The following is a 16,181-nucleotide window of genomic DNA, read 5'->3' on the forward strand; positions in this document are numbered from 1 at the left end:
GGATGCGGGACATTATACATCTAGGAGAATTAAGTGGCTCGGTCTCAATTTCAGACGATGCTTATTTGAGGGCCTAATAAGTGTGTCGCTGATTGGATATGCGAGGCGAAACGGGGGCTGAAGAGGAAGGTACGAAACCATCAGCTACGAGGGGTACTACTCGGCACGAGGCAGGTTATGAGTGGCAGGGTCTTGTAAGACGACTTAGACAATTCAGTAATTCCCGGAGTACTACGGCCCCGGCCCGTGTGTAAGCGTTTGACGGCGGATAGATGTGTTAGCTATTTGCATACATCGTGTAAGGTTAGCGATAGTCCGAGTATTAAACAGCGCTTATGATTCCGTACCCCCCTTTTTTGCTTCTGTAAAGACCCATAATGGCGGGAATAACCAATTATACAAATGACTCAACTAAGACGTCGCATCTAGAACCAGGCAATATTTTCTTCGGGAAGAAATGTTTGGGGACGATGTCATGTGAATCCCACAATACTTCAAAAGCGGGCTTCTCTGCATGATCCAGAAGTTCACGCAATAAGAGTCGTATTGGATGAGCGACGGGAGCAATGCACCGTCCACTTAAAATCCCCACACTTAAAGCGAACAGGTGGGATTTCGCATTGTAAGATCACCCTGAGTTCTTGGTCATCGTCACCGGCGCATGAGTAGTGGCGGTGACCTGGAACTGGGTAGATGTAGATTTCTTTTAGTCGGCGTTCTCGGCTTCAAATGCATGGCGGCAGATCAATGCTCGGTAACTTTGGAGACAATGGGAATTTGATGGAGATACCTTCTGCGCTCTTCTACTTGCGCAGTATTAGCTGTATAAAGTCACCACTCTTTAATGATACGAGAGGACGTCACTGCCTCTTAAAATACCTCAAAACAATTGATTCGGAAGAATCATCTTGCAAACCTAACAATGTCGCGGTCAAGTATAAAATCGTCAATTTTGACTTGATTTGGTTAGCTTCGCTGAACCTTACAGCAGATTGCCTTCCCGATTGGAAGATTTCTAGCGAACGTAGTCTCAGGGGTGTCACAGACTGAACTCTGGCGTCCCTTCAACGCGAACGCCTCAACGACGCCGCATACACATCATGCTCAAGAAACCACAATTAATCTGCGAATTGCTTCACATTCGTCACCATTTCCATCAATCAAATTCCGGGTAGATCTGCCACCGACTGAGCCCCATTGTGCATTTTGGAAGTTAGGATTTGTTTTTACAGCGGTTCTGTTTGACACCGCATGATTCTCTTGTCAGAAGTAATGCCACAGTCCGCGTTTCTGACATGCGGTCTTGCATGCATACGAAAATCTTCGAAAACCCGGTCAGAGTATGACCGAGGCCCAGTAATGATGACTATGGTTCCTTTCATTCACTTTTCATTTCGATGTCCAACAATGCAGATGGTGCAAAAGGGAGATGCTATCTTGGTATTGTATTTGGATATTGCAATATCCAGCCTCACTTGTGAGGGAGGCTCCCCAAGACAAGACTGAAAGCGCCACAAAGGAAAGCCTGGTATTAGTTCGGCTCCACACTGTCGGTACCAGCCGCTGTCGAAACCTCGCTTTTCTTTAAATTTTCTTGGTTGACCACCTCCTCGGACGCAGGAAGCTTTTTTGACGGTGCTGTATACAGCTCTGCCAGGTTATACCGCTTAAGGTCTTCCCAATCACCATCGACAACACTCATACCACATACAGTCTTGTCCAAGTTAGCAATCAATTCTTCACGTGTAATGTTTCACTGCATATGAATCCAAGGCTGCGGAAAAGAAGTAAGAAGAAGAAGTGTCATACCTGGTAGATCTCGACTATAATGACCTTATCGGGCTTAGTGAGGTTGACTTTGTGCATGTCGCCGATTGACGAGGCGATCTTTTCTATCACAACGTCGCGTTTCAATGTGTTGTGGTTCCTTATTGTGGGACGAATAGAGTACTAGAGGTTTGTCAGTGAGTAATGCGTCTATTTTTAGCCCTGCGCAAGCTACTACATTGCAGATATTCGCTTCTGACTTTCAATTTGGGACTGGGCTATAACTCACTGTATAACTCGGGCGTTCGGAGTTTTTGACTTCCTGTTCAGATTCTGTGTACTCTTCTTGACCATTGAGTTGGAAATAAGGCTTCAAGACGGCTGTTGTAACCTCTTCAAGCCCTTTTTCATTCGCCTTGCCCATTAGTGTCATCGGCGAGATCCGATTCACATATCTCGTCAACTTTTTGTCGGGATTCGAAGATATATCCAGTGCGATCCGGTGACATAAATCGACCGGATCTATTGACGGCTGGACTCTGAAGAACATGACACATTCAATGTCAATCCGGACTGCGGAAAATAACCTCGTGCTCTGCTTGTCTTCAGTCAAAGCAGCTGTTTCTTTCTTAATAGCAGCTTCTATATCGAGATCTTCGTCCTCCTCATCTCCACCTTCTTCAGTGAGACCGTAGAATTTCTCAGCATACTACTGAATGAGTAAGTGCATGGCCTTCTCTGGTGGTGCCGTCACCGAGTACGAACCTGGTACAGGAGAGCTTTAAGTTCAGTGGTAGCTCTTCCTTCCATTCTCCGAGCACATGTGGCCCATATACCCGCATCACCAGGTGCGATTGTACCATGCCCACGGCTGAAAGCTTCTGACTTTGCTTTATGATTTGGCGTTTGCCACTTTCCTGTGCCGCCTGGGCCGCCCTAAATGAAAGTTAGACATTGTTTAGCAAATGTTGGAAGGAAGGTCGCAATTTTATTGTGAGCGCAGCTACAAGATAAGTAACGTGGCTTTACAAAACAAAATATATAAAACTGCGAAATGTGTTGGAGCAATTGAACATGATATTGCCAAGACATTATGAATTGAGGATCCAGACATCGCCAAAATGAATCACGATGTGCAAGGACTCAAGAGCAGGGAAAATCGTACACACCTTACTACGCTTGAAGCCTCTGTCCCTATCATCAGCCGTCGGCGCTTTTCTTTTGTTTTCGGCCATGATTCAGATACCGCAATTTATAGCAGCTTTGATTTGGTTGTTTGTCACGTTTGTTGGATGAGGACGGTAATAAAAATTTGGTGGGTAGAAACTTGCTGCCTTGGTGCCTGATTTTACTTAGTGTCGAAAGGAGGAATGTTTTCCATGAAATTGTCGATTTTTTAACATGTGAATTTTGGTGCAAGATTTGCTTGTTTTTTGATGTTCTGGTGTTCTGGTGTTGATGGGGGGAGGGTTCTAAAGTGCGAAGTATACTGGTCAAACAAGTAGATTCTTGAATTCTGGAGTGCCACCTACTTCACCAATAGCCGAACTAGACATGCTCTCATGCATTTATTTTAGAACACTGAAGCGCACTCAAATTGCGAAAAATCATTCCTAATACCTAAAATAATTACTTCTCAAAGGCACCCTTATTATCAGCAACCCAAGCCTCAAACGTCTCCGGTGCCTTCCCAGTAACCTTCTCAACATCATTACCAATAAAGTTTTCCGCGCCATTCGCCGTTCCAACCTCAATCTTTGCCAAAAATCTAGAAAGATACTCCGACATACCAAAATTAACGAGTCTCTCGCAAGATTCTTGTTCAGAAATCTTCACATGCTGAATGGTTCGACCAATACCTTGACTGAGTTTTTCGGCGACTTGATCAAAGGTCAAAGGTTCAGGACCGAGAACCCTATAATTTGTCTCATGGGGCTTTGGGTCCGTCAAGAGGAAGAAACCCATTCGAGCAATGTCATTGGCGCTGATGAACGGGATTTGGCCGTCGCCGCAGGCTGAGTAGATCTTGTTTTCATTTTTGATGGTTGCGCCATGTTGCCAGGAAAGGAAGTTGTCTGGGACCAAATTAAAAGATTTTCTTATTCGCAAGGAAGTTCAAACTCACCCATAAGCCAAGTTGCTCTGAGAACTGTATATTCGATCTCGCTTTCAGCCAACTTCTTCCATACCTTGCCAACGTAGTGCCCACCAAGTTCAGCAGAGCTGCCAATGAAATATATAAATTTCTTAACTCCCTGCTCCTTTGCAAGATCTATGAACGGTGCCATTTCAGAGATGGGGTCCGCGGTATCTGGTCCTACCAGATACACTTTATCAATCCCTTCACCATTAGGAAACTTGTACTGAAATGGGTTCCTGAACGTCGCCGAGTTTGTCCAGTCGAAATCGACAGCGGGATAACTTTCCGATGAAATTGATTGCCCTTTTCGAGATGCAACTAGAAAGGGTATTTTGGAGTCCAAACAATACTTCGCAATACGACTTGCCGTCTTGCCTGTACCGCCAGTAATTAGGATCGCCATTGTTCTGTGAGATAGGTTTTGATTGAAATTTGGCGAGTTCGTTTTCGTTTTATTGAAGATGCAAGCTTTTGAATGATTTAGTGAAGTAAGTTAAATAACGAATGAAAGCTGCGACTATAAGTATCATCTCTACTTACATGATAAATGTTAGCGACGGAGTTTATCTCGCTAATATTGGCCCAAAGAGGAAATTGCAAACTCCGGGTTTCGGCTTTTAACTTATCTGGGTGTCTAGTCTGCTTTTTGAAGGCTCCGAATGAGGAAATATCTTATAACTCCGTGTTACTGGAAATCGCAATCGTTATAACCTATTGCCGGAAACAACGATTCAACAAAACTTAGGTACATTGCCACCGAAAACGATCCAGCTGGCGATAAAACTATAAGAATTCACAAAGTGCGCACTCATGTTGGTTGGTCAAAAAGGGTATAGTTTGGCAAGGCGCCTGTGGTTGGCTTGCCGGTTGTATTCAACTTACTTGCAGAATTGGTAACGGGATGGAGACGGAGCGAAACAAGTGACAAGCTCCTTTAGTGCAGCTAAGTTTATAACACTCATTGTGAAATCGAAATGAGATTACCGAGCGTACATGGTAGGCACAAAGTAGCGTAGGTATGTGAGTCCGTTTTTTGTCTTGACTGTGATTCTACTAACCGAAATTGGAAGGTAGAGCCATAGAGAACATAGCGGGTGTACAACCAGCGAGAATTAGCCTTGGCCCTTACCCTTTAATATACTAGGGCCTGGGTGAAGTTTGATCACACGAAGCGAAGTCCATAAGGCTGTATATATCCAAATTGGCCATTGGCATGGGCATCTTACGCTATTGTTGCAGTTGTACATGTACTGACAAGTCAGTCCTTTTCAGCAGATGCTTGAAGGATTTGTAGGTACAAGAAATATCCAATCAATGTTGATGAGCCCCATGGAACTTGGGACTTGGACGCAAGAATCAATCTCAGGCCATCTGGCAGGAAGCCTTGCAAGTTCGACTCGTGGAGCTCCCGACTTGTATTGGTAATAGTTAGGCTGCGGAATTGGGGCTTGATGTCGATGTCGATATCGTTTGTGCTCATCCTTGCTCATCCTGACTGTCCTCTTCGTCGCTGTCACATATCTCCGTCTTAAAAGGAGGTAACTGCGGGTATTTCACCTGCGCTGGATGAGCTTTGCCAACAAAAAGAGGTACATAATCTCCTTTCCACCACTCATTGGGCGCAGCAGCCTCGGTCTTCGATTCAGTCGATGGCGAGACGTCTGATCGCGACAAATCCTCCCATGCAGTTTTTTCGTAGAACTCAATAACATCTGGATCCATTACGGTTTTCTCTCGAGAGAAACCTGTCACGATGAGACCTTCCAAGCTTGTGACTCTAGACAACCCGACGTAAAGCTGGCCGGTCTCAAAGAGACCACGCGATGAGACTTCTGCATACTGAAGGGTCATTCCTTGACTTTTATGGATCGACAAAGCCCACGCGAGCGTCAACGGAATCTGTGTTCTTGCGACATGGTAGCGATCTTCGCCAGATATTTTAGTGGACGATTGTACAACATGTGGAATCGTCTTAGTCTGTCCATTGGCAAACCTGACTACCGGTCTCCAAAAACTGTTCATTGTCGTGAACTGATCGGCACACTCTCTCTGATAGGTGCCTTCATCGTCTTTGGAAGTCCAAGTTGTTGTGTCAGCGAACCCAACAACCTCACCTTGTGATCCATTTACAAGCCCTGACTTGGGACTAAGGTTAGACAGCAACACAACCTTAGCCCCAACCTTCAGGTTGAGATCTGTTGGAAGGCGATGATACTTCATTAAAGCGTCCTTGAATTCCTGGCATTTTTGAGCAATCATTTGACAACGAGGATCAAACTTATCCGCGTCCTCCGTACGCTTTTTGTTGGATACATCAAATGCCTTCCAGCTTCTCACCTGCGTGTTCAATCTTCCGAGTTCTCTGTTGTTGAATCTAGTGACATCATTGACAAGAGACATCAATCTTGTGGCCACAGCTTGCGGGGGTAATTCTTTTGTCCGCTCTAGCTCATCCCATTCGCTGTTTTCGAGAACCTGTCCATTCCGGATTTTGTTCAGCACACCTTGAAATCCAGTGTCCTTCTGGCGATGAATTTGCTCAAGTTTAACGAACCGAAGCTTGAGCTTGTCCCAAACTGGTGCTCTAAATGCCCATTTATCGCCCTCTTTGAATGGTGTTTGAGCACATCGCTGAGTTTTTTTCTTTTGGCACACATAACCTTATCGTGAACCATCATTTCTCCACATTCAATACAATTCTCAAAGGGCTTGACGGGTGGTAGCTGATGAAAGTCCCCTACTAGGATTACTTGAATCCCTCCGAATGGGGCATTTGACATGAGAATAGATTGTAGGAGTCGGTTCAATCTCTCTAGGAATTGATTTTCCACCATCGAGATTTCTTCGATGATGAGCACTCTCAGCCGATCTACTGCTTCCCTAGTAGACTTCCTCACATTCGCTAACAAGCGCTCCATGGGTTGTTGTAATGAGTCGGGGTTCCAGCCAGCGAATGAGAAAGTCGTTTTACCATCAAGAGGCAATGCAGCTATACCTGTGGGCGCGACAACTTGGACACAAGGATGATCCGAATTGTTCTTTGACTGATAACGCTTTTGGAGCCGCCTAATCATTTCCCGCAAAGTCACTGTCTTACCACTTCCGGCCGCTCCAGTCAAAAATATATTTGCTCCTGTTAACGCCATATCTACTACAGCTTGCTGTTCAGACGTCAGCTTAACGGAAGCCGGTTCCTCGCCATTTGCAAGTTCTCCTTTCTGCAAATACGTGGGATCGCTAGGTTCAAGCTTCAGCTCTGGGGATTTATTTGGCTTGGCAATCTCTCGTGTTGTTGCATTCTGATTGCTTTTCTTATATCTTGCCGGTTCAGACGCGGGCTCCAATGGGCTGGGAGTATTCATGGCCTCGAAGTTCCGCTTGCGAGATGATGCTTGATGTTCTTTAGGATCAAACAGATCAATGTTCTTAGTCAGAAGATCTTGCGCGGGTAATCTGTCTGGAATCTCGAGGGGCGTCAAACTCGGTGTCCACTGGGTTGATCGTCTAAACTCCTTCCAAGCTGTTCTTGCTTCAGCTGCACTTTCAAACCCCTTCTGACTATTGCCCGGATATCCATGGATCTGCGCTTCGCACTCCGACCAGGAGGTAAACACGCCTCTTGTTCGTCCGATAAACACAACATAAGCTGCTTTCGTGGACCTCTTCCTTCCCATCAATACGTTCGTGCACAGTCGGTTTCCAAGTTTCGTTGTCGTCAAGCGCGTGCTATGCAGATACTATAGAGTCAGCTTAATGGAACAGCCCAGTGGGTAGAAAGCAATTTACAAGCATCAGATATCGCGCATTTCACACAGCACATCTCGTACATGCATTGACAGTTTTTGGTTTCCAAAGCTCATTCATGGCCACAGATAACGCGACAAAACACGGGCCTATGTCGGGTTTAAGAAATCGGCCCACTTTTCTGGTAACGCCGACATAAAGAGCACTGGCCAACTAAAATTCGGCGTTTAGGATTGAGAAGACGGACAAGACAATCAATTTTATCGAAAATTAGATGAAGAACATATGAGGACAGATCAATGGGTTAGACACATGAGCATGGAGTACGCACTGCTACAATACTAGTTTCTCTTCACAGTCACAGCGGCAATCGAGCTAGTGAAAACCCGAATTGATAAAGCTATGCCTTATGTGGATATCATCACTTGCGGCAATCTTGTTGTGGTTCTCGATAATATGAAGGCAGCTGTATCTCTAGTTATATCTCCATGATGCCGACACCATCGAGTTATCACAATGTTTTCCGAGTCGCGAAGCCTGGCGTGTTGAGCTCCGATTCTTCCATCCCCAAAAGAAATCGTCAATCCTTGTCCTGTACGGCTTGTAAGACTCGAAAGTTAGTAATAACTCCTTCATTTGTTTGAAATGGTGGAAGGGCCTAAGAACTCACTCAATCACCAGAACAAAGTGTGATCGTCTTCAGCCTTGTTCTTCGTGCGTAAACCGTGGACACGAAGATGCTACATCGTGTGTATTTTCCACCGGCAAGCCGAACAGGAAGCGGACTACTCACGACCTCGACCCCAAAGAGTCAACTAATGTCGAAGCTCAACTTAGGTTGCAGAAGATAGAAGATATGGTGAATGATCTTCTACATAAATCGCAGCAAGGATCAAATGAAAGCAATAACTTTCCCCTACAGAAGAGCTTGGATGTCCAGTCACCGGACTCGTCTACTGGTGGCCCTGGCAGCCACGCTGCGATCTCTTCCGTGGAAAAGGGTCATTTTGATATCAGAGATTCAGGAACTAGGTATTTTGGTGCTACAAGCTGGACAGCTGTTCTCGAAAGTGTCAGTACAGCTTGCCTCGCAGTGCCCAGACTTATTTGACAAGTGTAATCATAGATTCGCGATGTCAAACATGTGCTTGACATGGAGACAGAAGACGAGATTATAGAAGAGAGTCTTTCGAAAAGTCCAGAAAGTCTACCGCCCGATCTAGTATTTGATACCTCTCAGACCTTGACTATTCAGGAACTTTGTGCCTCATTACCACCCAGAATTGTGGTTGACAAGCTTCTATCTGCGTACTTTAATGCGAAACACAACCAAGGATGTAAGTATTATCGATCATTTATTTGCGGTAGTCGCTCACCTCTTTAGCAATTTTACACAGCGCCAAATTTTTAAGAGAGGTACGTTTGGTCTTCTATTCTCAAACACCTCAACTCAACATCAACTGATCAATTTCTGTTAGTACGAAGCTTTCTGGACCAACTCGTCCCCGAAAACTTTTCTCTGGATGTCTGTCCTCTTCTCGACATTATATATTGGCTCTCGTGTTCTTGAGATGAGTTCCCAGGACCTCGGCGTGCCCTTGCCTGACCCAGATGCGCTTGTGAAGAAAGCCGGACAGGCATTGGTAGCTGGGAAGTACCAAAATGGATTACCTTATTCAATTGAAGCGCTACTAATCTACACCACCTGTAAGCACATGCAAGATGATGACTGCGAAAAGAATTTGTGGGTTCTCATGGGGATAACTGCACGTCTTACTCTCAGAATGGGTTACCACCGAGATCCAAAAGCTCTGCCTAACATATCTCCATTTGAAGGAGAGATGAGAAGAAGAGTCTTCTCTCATGTGGTAGTGATAGATTTGCTTCTCTCATTTCAAGCTGGATTGCCTCCAGTCATACAAGAAGACGAGTGCGACACTATGGATCCAAGCAATCTGCTTGATACAGATTTTGACGAAGACTGTAAAGTACTTCCGCCATCACGACCTCCTAGTGATCCCACTACAATGCTCTACTACTGTGAAAAAAGCAGAATGGCTAGGCTGTTAAGGCGAGCAGTACGCCATGCCCTGTCACTCAAAAACCCACCATTCAAAGAAACCATGCAGATTGACCGAGAAATCAAAGATGCACATCTCTTGGTTCCTCAAAGTCTACGTATGAAACCAATAGGATCCTCAGTGGTAGATGAGGCATATATGATACTCCACAGATTGAACCTTGAGTTACTCTACCTTCGAAGCACATCCGTCCTACATCGGAAGTACCTGAGCTACGAACGCAGCAATCCTAAATATAGCATTTCCCGAGCAACTTGCCTAGAAGCAGCTCTCACAGTTCTAGGTTACCAAGCCGATTTGCACCATGCCTGTCAACCTGGTGGTCAGTTGTACAATGACAGGTGGATGACTTCTAGCCTCATCGCCTATGACTTTCTTCTGGCGGTCATGATCATCTGCCTTGAATTGTACGAATCGCGGAATGAATCAAACATCGATACTGAATATCGAAGGAAGCAGTATGGGGCAGTAAAACAGGCTCATGAGATATGGCGTTCCAGAAGCTCGGTGTCGAAGGAGGCCAAGCGGGCCACGACTGTCATTGCGTCGTTGCTATCAAAGGTTCAAGAGCCAATTGCGACAGACGAAGCTAGAGTCACAAATACGATATCGACAGCGAGCGAGTTCTCAGGTCAACTTCTGCCGTTGCACCCAGAGGTGCCATCCTATAGTAACTATGAAGACGCTGCAAATACTATTACGCAGCCAGGGCACGACCTTGACTCAGTATTTTCTGCATCTGAGAATATAGATTGGGTAAGTCGCTCGTGAAACTTCCTACTGAAATAGTATCTGACGTTCACAGGGGTTTGTCGATCAATATCTAATACAACATGGAAACGTCAACCAAGACCCGTCATATGAATGGCAGTTCTGAATAATATTGAGAGCCGAAGGTCTGGCTATTATTCATATAGGCTGTGGAATAAACTACACCGGTGCTCATTGACTTTCCCTTCGCGGCGCCCGGGCCACCCTGTCCTATTCACAACTATCAGATGATTGACATTGAGCAAACGTATATTCATTCTTACCACTAGGCAAAATGAGATACAAACCACACTCGAGATGACAAGGGTACATATGAATAGACATGTTGTTCATATAAAGTACCTATCACAACTAAAACACTTTAATATGCATCTACGCTTCTTATTGTCTATAATCTATTATCTAATCTCATCTCCACTTATGTATTTAATATTACATCCATATATCTCATACTCGATACACCATCCTTAGTAGTATCTCTCTTCCAAAAACACGAAACACTTGATACCATGAAATATTCTATCTCAAACTCCAACGCCAATATAATAAGAAATCTCTCTCCAAACGCCTGATACTATCACACCCTGAACACTAAAACCCCTTAAAACTCAGCCAGAGCCATTCCCTGACTACAATATAAAGTCCTCAGACTTCGAACGTCGTGCAAATCCGGAAGCAGACTTGTCGGGTTCATCTTTATGTATTCTCTCTTCTTCCTTTTGGACCGCTTCTTGTCGGCGTTGAGCGAGAATAGCTTTTTCTGCCTCCTTGAGTCCTACGACTTCTGGGTCGTCACATTCATCCCAGAACTTCTGGCCAAGCCTCTTTTTTGAGGCAGCAACGACCTCCAGTACGATATCTTGGTGGTCGAGTGAGATGATAATTTCCGGTTTGATGTCCGTGTCTCGTTTGTTTATCGCTTCGACAGCGGTGCGGGCTTTCTTTAACTTCTCTTCGTTTACCGCAACTGCTAGAACAGACTCTGGAGTTCGTGTTGGGTGGTAACAATTTGCCATCTCGGTGACGTTTGACTTCTGATAATAAGGGTCCAAACCTGACTTCTTGGGAGATGATGGTTGACCGGCAGACATGTTGATAGCGGTGACGAATTTTGACGTATGTCTAGTTTTTTATTTCTTGAGTTTCTGTTTATTTTGTTTGTATTGTAAAGACTTTTGACAGGAGATAGAATCTAATGTATTGTATTTGGTTGTTGTTGTTGTTGTTGTGAAGAAGAAGAGATCAACCAGTTCAAGCAGATATTTATACAGTTTCTCGCCGGTCATGAACGTGAATAACTGAGGAGAAGCGTGGTTAATCACATTGGGAAAGCTCCTTGAATCATGTATAGATGAGGAAGATGAGTGAGGGGTAAGGTTTTGTAACACTCAGTGTCGTACGGTAGACCGACTATTCATAAATATTCTTAGAAAGTAAGCGAAAGTAGCATCAATCGGCGCGAATATGTTCTTTGGATGACATATGGAGAGTAAATAGGTCGTTGATCACATCGAATTTGATATTTAAATGAATTGATTGAATAGAAGATGAGTAAAGTGATATTGTGAGAGCATTCATCAAGCATTAGACATAATTATGATTATGCGCGGAAAACGTGCTTAATGACCTCTAAATTCTCTTTGAATCATAACCAGGCGAAGAATGATTGTGTTAGGAGGGTAGATTAGTAACAATCACAAATCATCGAAGAGGGTAACTCTATGAGTAGGCGAAGCAAGTGTGCCTAGTCACCTTAAAACTACGTTTTCAGTGACATATGGCTTGAGAGTCTGAGTAGAAAGACAAATTGATAATATTCATCGCATCACTATCATTCAATCGTGTTCATCGTCCAGTCCTTGAACAAGATTTTGGCACCCGTTATGCAAAGACATCACATGTCTCATGCCTGTTAATGAGACCTCGGAGCAGCATTTCAACATTCATTCTAACTAATTTATAGCAAGAGAAGTTTTGCAATGCTAAACTACCCTCGAGATTGCTGGAAGTAGTGTATGGTGTTCCATGGTATCTCTTCTCTAACATCACAAGACTTCTCTGGCGGCCTTTTGTTTTCAGCGTCATCAGCTTCCATATTCAGACAAACAGCTTGAGGCAATGCTAGTGGGGCCGACCGTAATAAGCCATACACTCAAAATCAACGCCTAGGGTATCCTACTTTTGATTCTACGTGATATATACATCATCTATTAACTTCTATTTTCGAGATCAACTCTCCCCCAAGTCTCGCAATTTCCGAAAGTATTGCTGATTTATCGATTTCGACGTTCTCGGGCTCTGCTTCTTCTTGCCCGTCAGAGACTTTTGTGGCATATGCAAGGTTGATTTTAAATGGCCGCGCGGATACAGTCTGTGGATTCCAAAGTCCACCTATATGTAATACTGCTCCGGCCCCGTGGAAGAAGACAACACTGCTGGTATATGCTCCCTTCAACTCTGATATAAAAGCTTGCGTAGGATCATAGCCAACGCCCTCAAAACTTCCCTCTGATTGAACAACGAGATTCTTGTATTTCCCTGTGGATGCTGCTTGTTTCTTTCGATCAGCACTGAATTTCGGTGAAACTTGAATCACAAAATCGTAATCAGAAGTCGAAGTGACAAACAAAGATCTGGGATCTAGAGACAACCCTTTATCCTTAGCTAGTCGGTACGCTGAGCTTGCCAGAGATGTCATCCGAGAAGCTCCGACCTTTGAAGGACCCTGATCTGTAAAAGCTACACCAGTAACATCATGATTGGATGCAGCGAAAACAACAGTTCGATTCATCCCTGGATCAAGCTTTCTCCACGCTTCGAGTCGCGTATTTGCTGAGGCGACGTCCTTGTTAGTCATAGTGCCCGTGAAATCAACCACTAGTGGCTGATGCCGCCAATCCCAACGTTCGATAAACATCAGTGTTCTCAAGAACCCGGCCATTACTGATGACGGAACGCGCCACGGGTATGGCAACATAAACATCCGTGAGACAATAAGTTCAATCAGCTCATCGTTGATATGAGCTGAGAGCATATGATGATCAAACCATAGCTTCACTAATCGAATCGTGGGCGACAATAGTGGAAACCGTGTACAGTGGGTGGAGATAGATTGCGTCAAAAGAGGCAGTTGAATAAATGTTCTTTTGTATGACGATAAGGCCAGTATTGCATCTTCTCGAGTTCGGGAGTCGGTATACTTGTCTTTGAGTATATGCTCCAGAAGCGTCTGTTCCCTATCATGGTGAATCCGTAATCTAAATATTGCCCCCGAGTCATACCTGACGTCCAAAAATGCACAGTTTTGAAATTTACTTTCTTCGTTCTCAAGACCGACGCGAGTGTCAATGGCGTCGTTAGCCTCTTGTAGCTGAGCGCCAATCTTGAGCAAAAAAGCTATCTTGGTTCTTTGAATAGCGACGACATCATCGGGCCATCTGCCCGATCCTTCGAATTGAATGAGAACATTAGCTGGCGTTTTCAGCGGAGTTGACGACCCGAAAATAGGAGGTAAAGTAGATGAACCGCGCAACTGAGGATCGATCGCAGAAAGCTGCCTGAGCTGAAGTGGCAACCCTTCTAAGTCCCGAATATCTTTCTCAAAGCTTAAATATGCTTGTTTGAGATTATCAAACGCCTTCGAGCCTGAGTCAGAGAAAGGGACGAGTTTACTGAAACTATCTCCAATAAAGATCATTTCTTCGCTGATTTCTGAGCCAAAATGCCGGCTGATGAGATATGTGACTATCTCGTTGAAAATAGAATAGGTGGTTCTGGAATTCCAGACCAAAGTTTCTAAAATACTTCCATCTTTGAATCGTCGTAATTCTGCTTTGTCACCCCAGAACTTCTGAAATTTGGCAGCCTTCGATTTTTCATCCGCTGAAGGGCCGTGATCAACAGCACGATCAACTGTGGCCGGATCGAAAACAAAAGATACCAGAATCGGTTCTTCTAATGTCGGAACACTAGATTTGGTTGACCATTTTCGAGGCGCTGATGTTGCGACTTGAATCAATTTGACCCTGTCCATAAGACCTTCGGATAAAACACTGAAGATACGGCGAGCGTGCATCGCAGTAGGTGAAAAGTGATCGCAATCTGTGGAACTTGCCGGTGTCCTTTTTGACATCGGAACACGAAGAACGCAGTCATATCTCTGCAGTGACTCTGAGACATTTAAGACAAAGGTAGCCTCGAATTGGTCGAAGGTCTCGTTACTGAGCATTTCCAAGGATATTTGAGCTTCATCACGTAAGAGGGCGTAAGACCATGCAGTCATTTTGTAGAGGAGATTATGTCCGCGAGGCCCGTCGAAAAAAACTGGGGCGTCTGATTTCGAAATGTTGACGTCGCCACAATCATACATGAAAGGTTTGTTGGCCATGTCTCCTGTGGCGATGAATTGTAGCATGGCTTTGAACATCTGGTAGCTGCTGTACCCAGGAGAAAGCACGCTGTGACCCTTAGGCCCCCCTCCTTTCAAAAGAAGAGCCATCAAGGAAGCCCATTCAAAATTTCCAAACCCGCCTCGAGAAAGAGACCCTCCTAGGTTCCGTTTATGTAACCAAATTCTCCCAAGGACGACTGCATCTCTGAAGGCCTCAGACTGTTTTGTAGCGGAGTGAAGAACCTGAAGATAAGGTTCATAGTTCGCATCGGAGAATAGTGAAGAATTATAAAAGGGTGTCGCTGGAAGCGGTGCATCCTCTGCACCATCTTTGGGCCGTACGGAATTCTTGCTTGGTAACAATTTTGACTTGCTAAAAAAATTCGCCGGTGCAGCTGGGATTATGTTTATCTCGTATCTGGAATGGGCCTTTCCTTCAGCTAAATGTGTAATCAGTATCTACGTTTTGTTGTGGGCAGTCAAAATGCTTACCTGGCTTTGAAGTAAGGCATAAAATCGGATGGAGGTCATTATCATTCAGATATCTGAACTTTATTATGAACTCATCCTGTATCGCTTCCAGCAACCCAGCAGCAATACACGCAAGATAGTAGGCTCTCTTGTAGAAATATCGATAGTTCAGATAGTCCTTCTCTTGTAATATCGAAGCCGGCATGATTACCACCATGTCAATAGATGGCAAATATTCCGCGTCAACCACCTTCGATATAGTTCTGAGCGGGTAACTGCCTACGACGTTGATATTCGAAGGCTTCTCGTATGAAAATTTATATGCAGCATCTTTATCTGGCTTTGGAGAAGGAAATGGAATGGTAATTTTGTGTAATTTTTGGAGACTCTTGGTGGCTTCGGTAACCTGGTTGTAGGTTAGCATGTTGCGTACTCGAATTCGACATGATTGTCATATACAGAAAGAGGTTTTCGAGAATCGATAGACTCAATTAGACTCTTGAGCTTGCTCAATGTTTCGTTAGCTTTCGCAAACACCTTTTCGTAGTTGGGCCTCGAGTCTTCCAGCAGATAATCGACTTGAAACTTGAACGCGCTGGATTTGAAAAGTCCTCCTGAATAAAGCGCCGCTTCTCCATCGTTTCCTGTATGTTTTGATTTAGACTGCGCCTGTGCAGGTCTTGTCTTGGAGACAGGTGCATATTCCTCGATGCTTGACGCATTGTCGGACGCTTCGTCGTCATGATCTTGATCGTTCGGCACCTTGTCAACTGGTTTGTGATCAAGCTTGCGTCTTTTCGGCGATGCGGGAGACATG

General features: G+C 44.6%; 6 protein-coding genes across 6 annotated transcripts; 1 reads left to right on the forward strand and 5 right to left on the reverse strand.

Moving 5' to 3' along the window:
• Window positions 1-1,531: 1,531 nt before the first annotated feature.
• On the reverse strand, window positions 1,532-3,002 carry GLAREA_02906 (uncharacterized protein; the record flags this gene model as incomplete). The annotated part of the gene is made up of 5 exons (XM_008087991.1): window positions 1,532-1,714; window positions 1,810-1,950; window positions 2,057-2,476; window positions 2,533-2,703; window positions 2,937-3,002. 5 exons carry the CDS (start codon window positions 3,000-3,002, stop codon window positions 1,532-1,534), a joined length of 981 nt encoding a protein of 326 aa, XP_008086182.1.
• Window positions 3,003-3,396: 394 nt separating this feature from the next.
• On the reverse strand, window positions 3,397-4,310 carry GLAREA_02907 (NAD(P)-binding Rossmann-fold containing protein; the record flags this gene model as incomplete). Its single annotated transcript, XM_008087992.1, has 2 exons — window positions 3,397-3,842; window positions 3,893-4,310. The coding sequence occupies 2 exons, from the start codon at window positions 4,308-4,310 to the stop codon at window positions 3,397-3,399; spliced, it is 864 nt and encodes a 287-aa protein (XP_008086183.1).
• Window positions 4,311-5,383: 1,073 nt separating this feature from the next.
• Window positions 5,384-7,699, reverse strand: GLAREA_02908 (P-loop containing nucleoside triphosphate hydrolase; the record flags this gene model as incomplete). Its single annotated transcript, XM_008087993.1, has 3 exons — window positions 5,384-6,491; window positions 6,563-7,644; window positions 7,694-7,699. 3 exons carry the CDS (start codon window positions 7,697-7,699, stop codon window positions 5,384-5,386), a joined length of 2,196 nt encoding a protein of 731 aa, XP_008086184.1.
• Window positions 7,700-8,142: 443 nt separating this feature from the next.
• On the forward strand, window positions 8,143-10,609 carry GLAREA_02909 (Zn2/Cys6 DNA-binding protein; the record flags this gene model as incomplete). Its single annotated transcript, XM_008087994.1, has 6 exons — window positions 8,143-8,267; window positions 8,333-8,723; window positions 8,778-8,988; window positions 9,036-9,067; window positions 9,130-10,488; window positions 10,538-10,609. The coding sequence occupies 6 exons, from the start codon at window positions 8,143-8,145 to the stop codon at window positions 10,607-10,609; spliced, it is 2,190 nt and encodes a 729-aa protein (XP_008086185.1).
• A 523-nt stretch (window positions 10,610-11,132) lies between these two features.
• On the reverse strand, window positions 11,133-11,594 carry GLAREA_02910 (uncharacterized protein; the record flags this gene model as incomplete). Its single annotated transcript, XM_008087995.1, has 1 exon — window positions 11,133-11,594. One exon carries the CDS (start codon window positions 11,592-11,594, stop codon window positions 11,133-11,135), a length of 462 nt encoding a protein of 153 aa, XP_008086186.1.
• A 1,112-nt stretch (window positions 11,595-12,706) lies between these two features.
• On the reverse strand, window positions 12,707-16,180 carry GLAREA_02911 (uncharacterized protein; the record flags this gene model as incomplete). The annotated part of the gene is made up of 3 exons (XM_008087996.1): window positions 12,707-15,333; window positions 15,386-15,770; window positions 15,824-16,180. 3 exons carry the CDS (start codon window positions 16,178-16,180, stop codon window positions 12,707-12,709), a joined length of 3,369 nt encoding a protein of 1,122 aa, XP_008086187.1.
• Window position 16,181: the final 1 nt, after the last annotated feature.

Source organism: Glarea lozoyensis (assembly GCF_000409485.1).
Source record: "Glarea lozoyensis ATCC 20868 chromosome Unknown GLAREA6, whole genome shotgun sequence".
Lineage (NCBI taxonomy): Eukaryota > Fungi > Ascomycota > Leotiomycetes > Helotiales > Helotiaceae > Glarea > Glarea lozoyensis.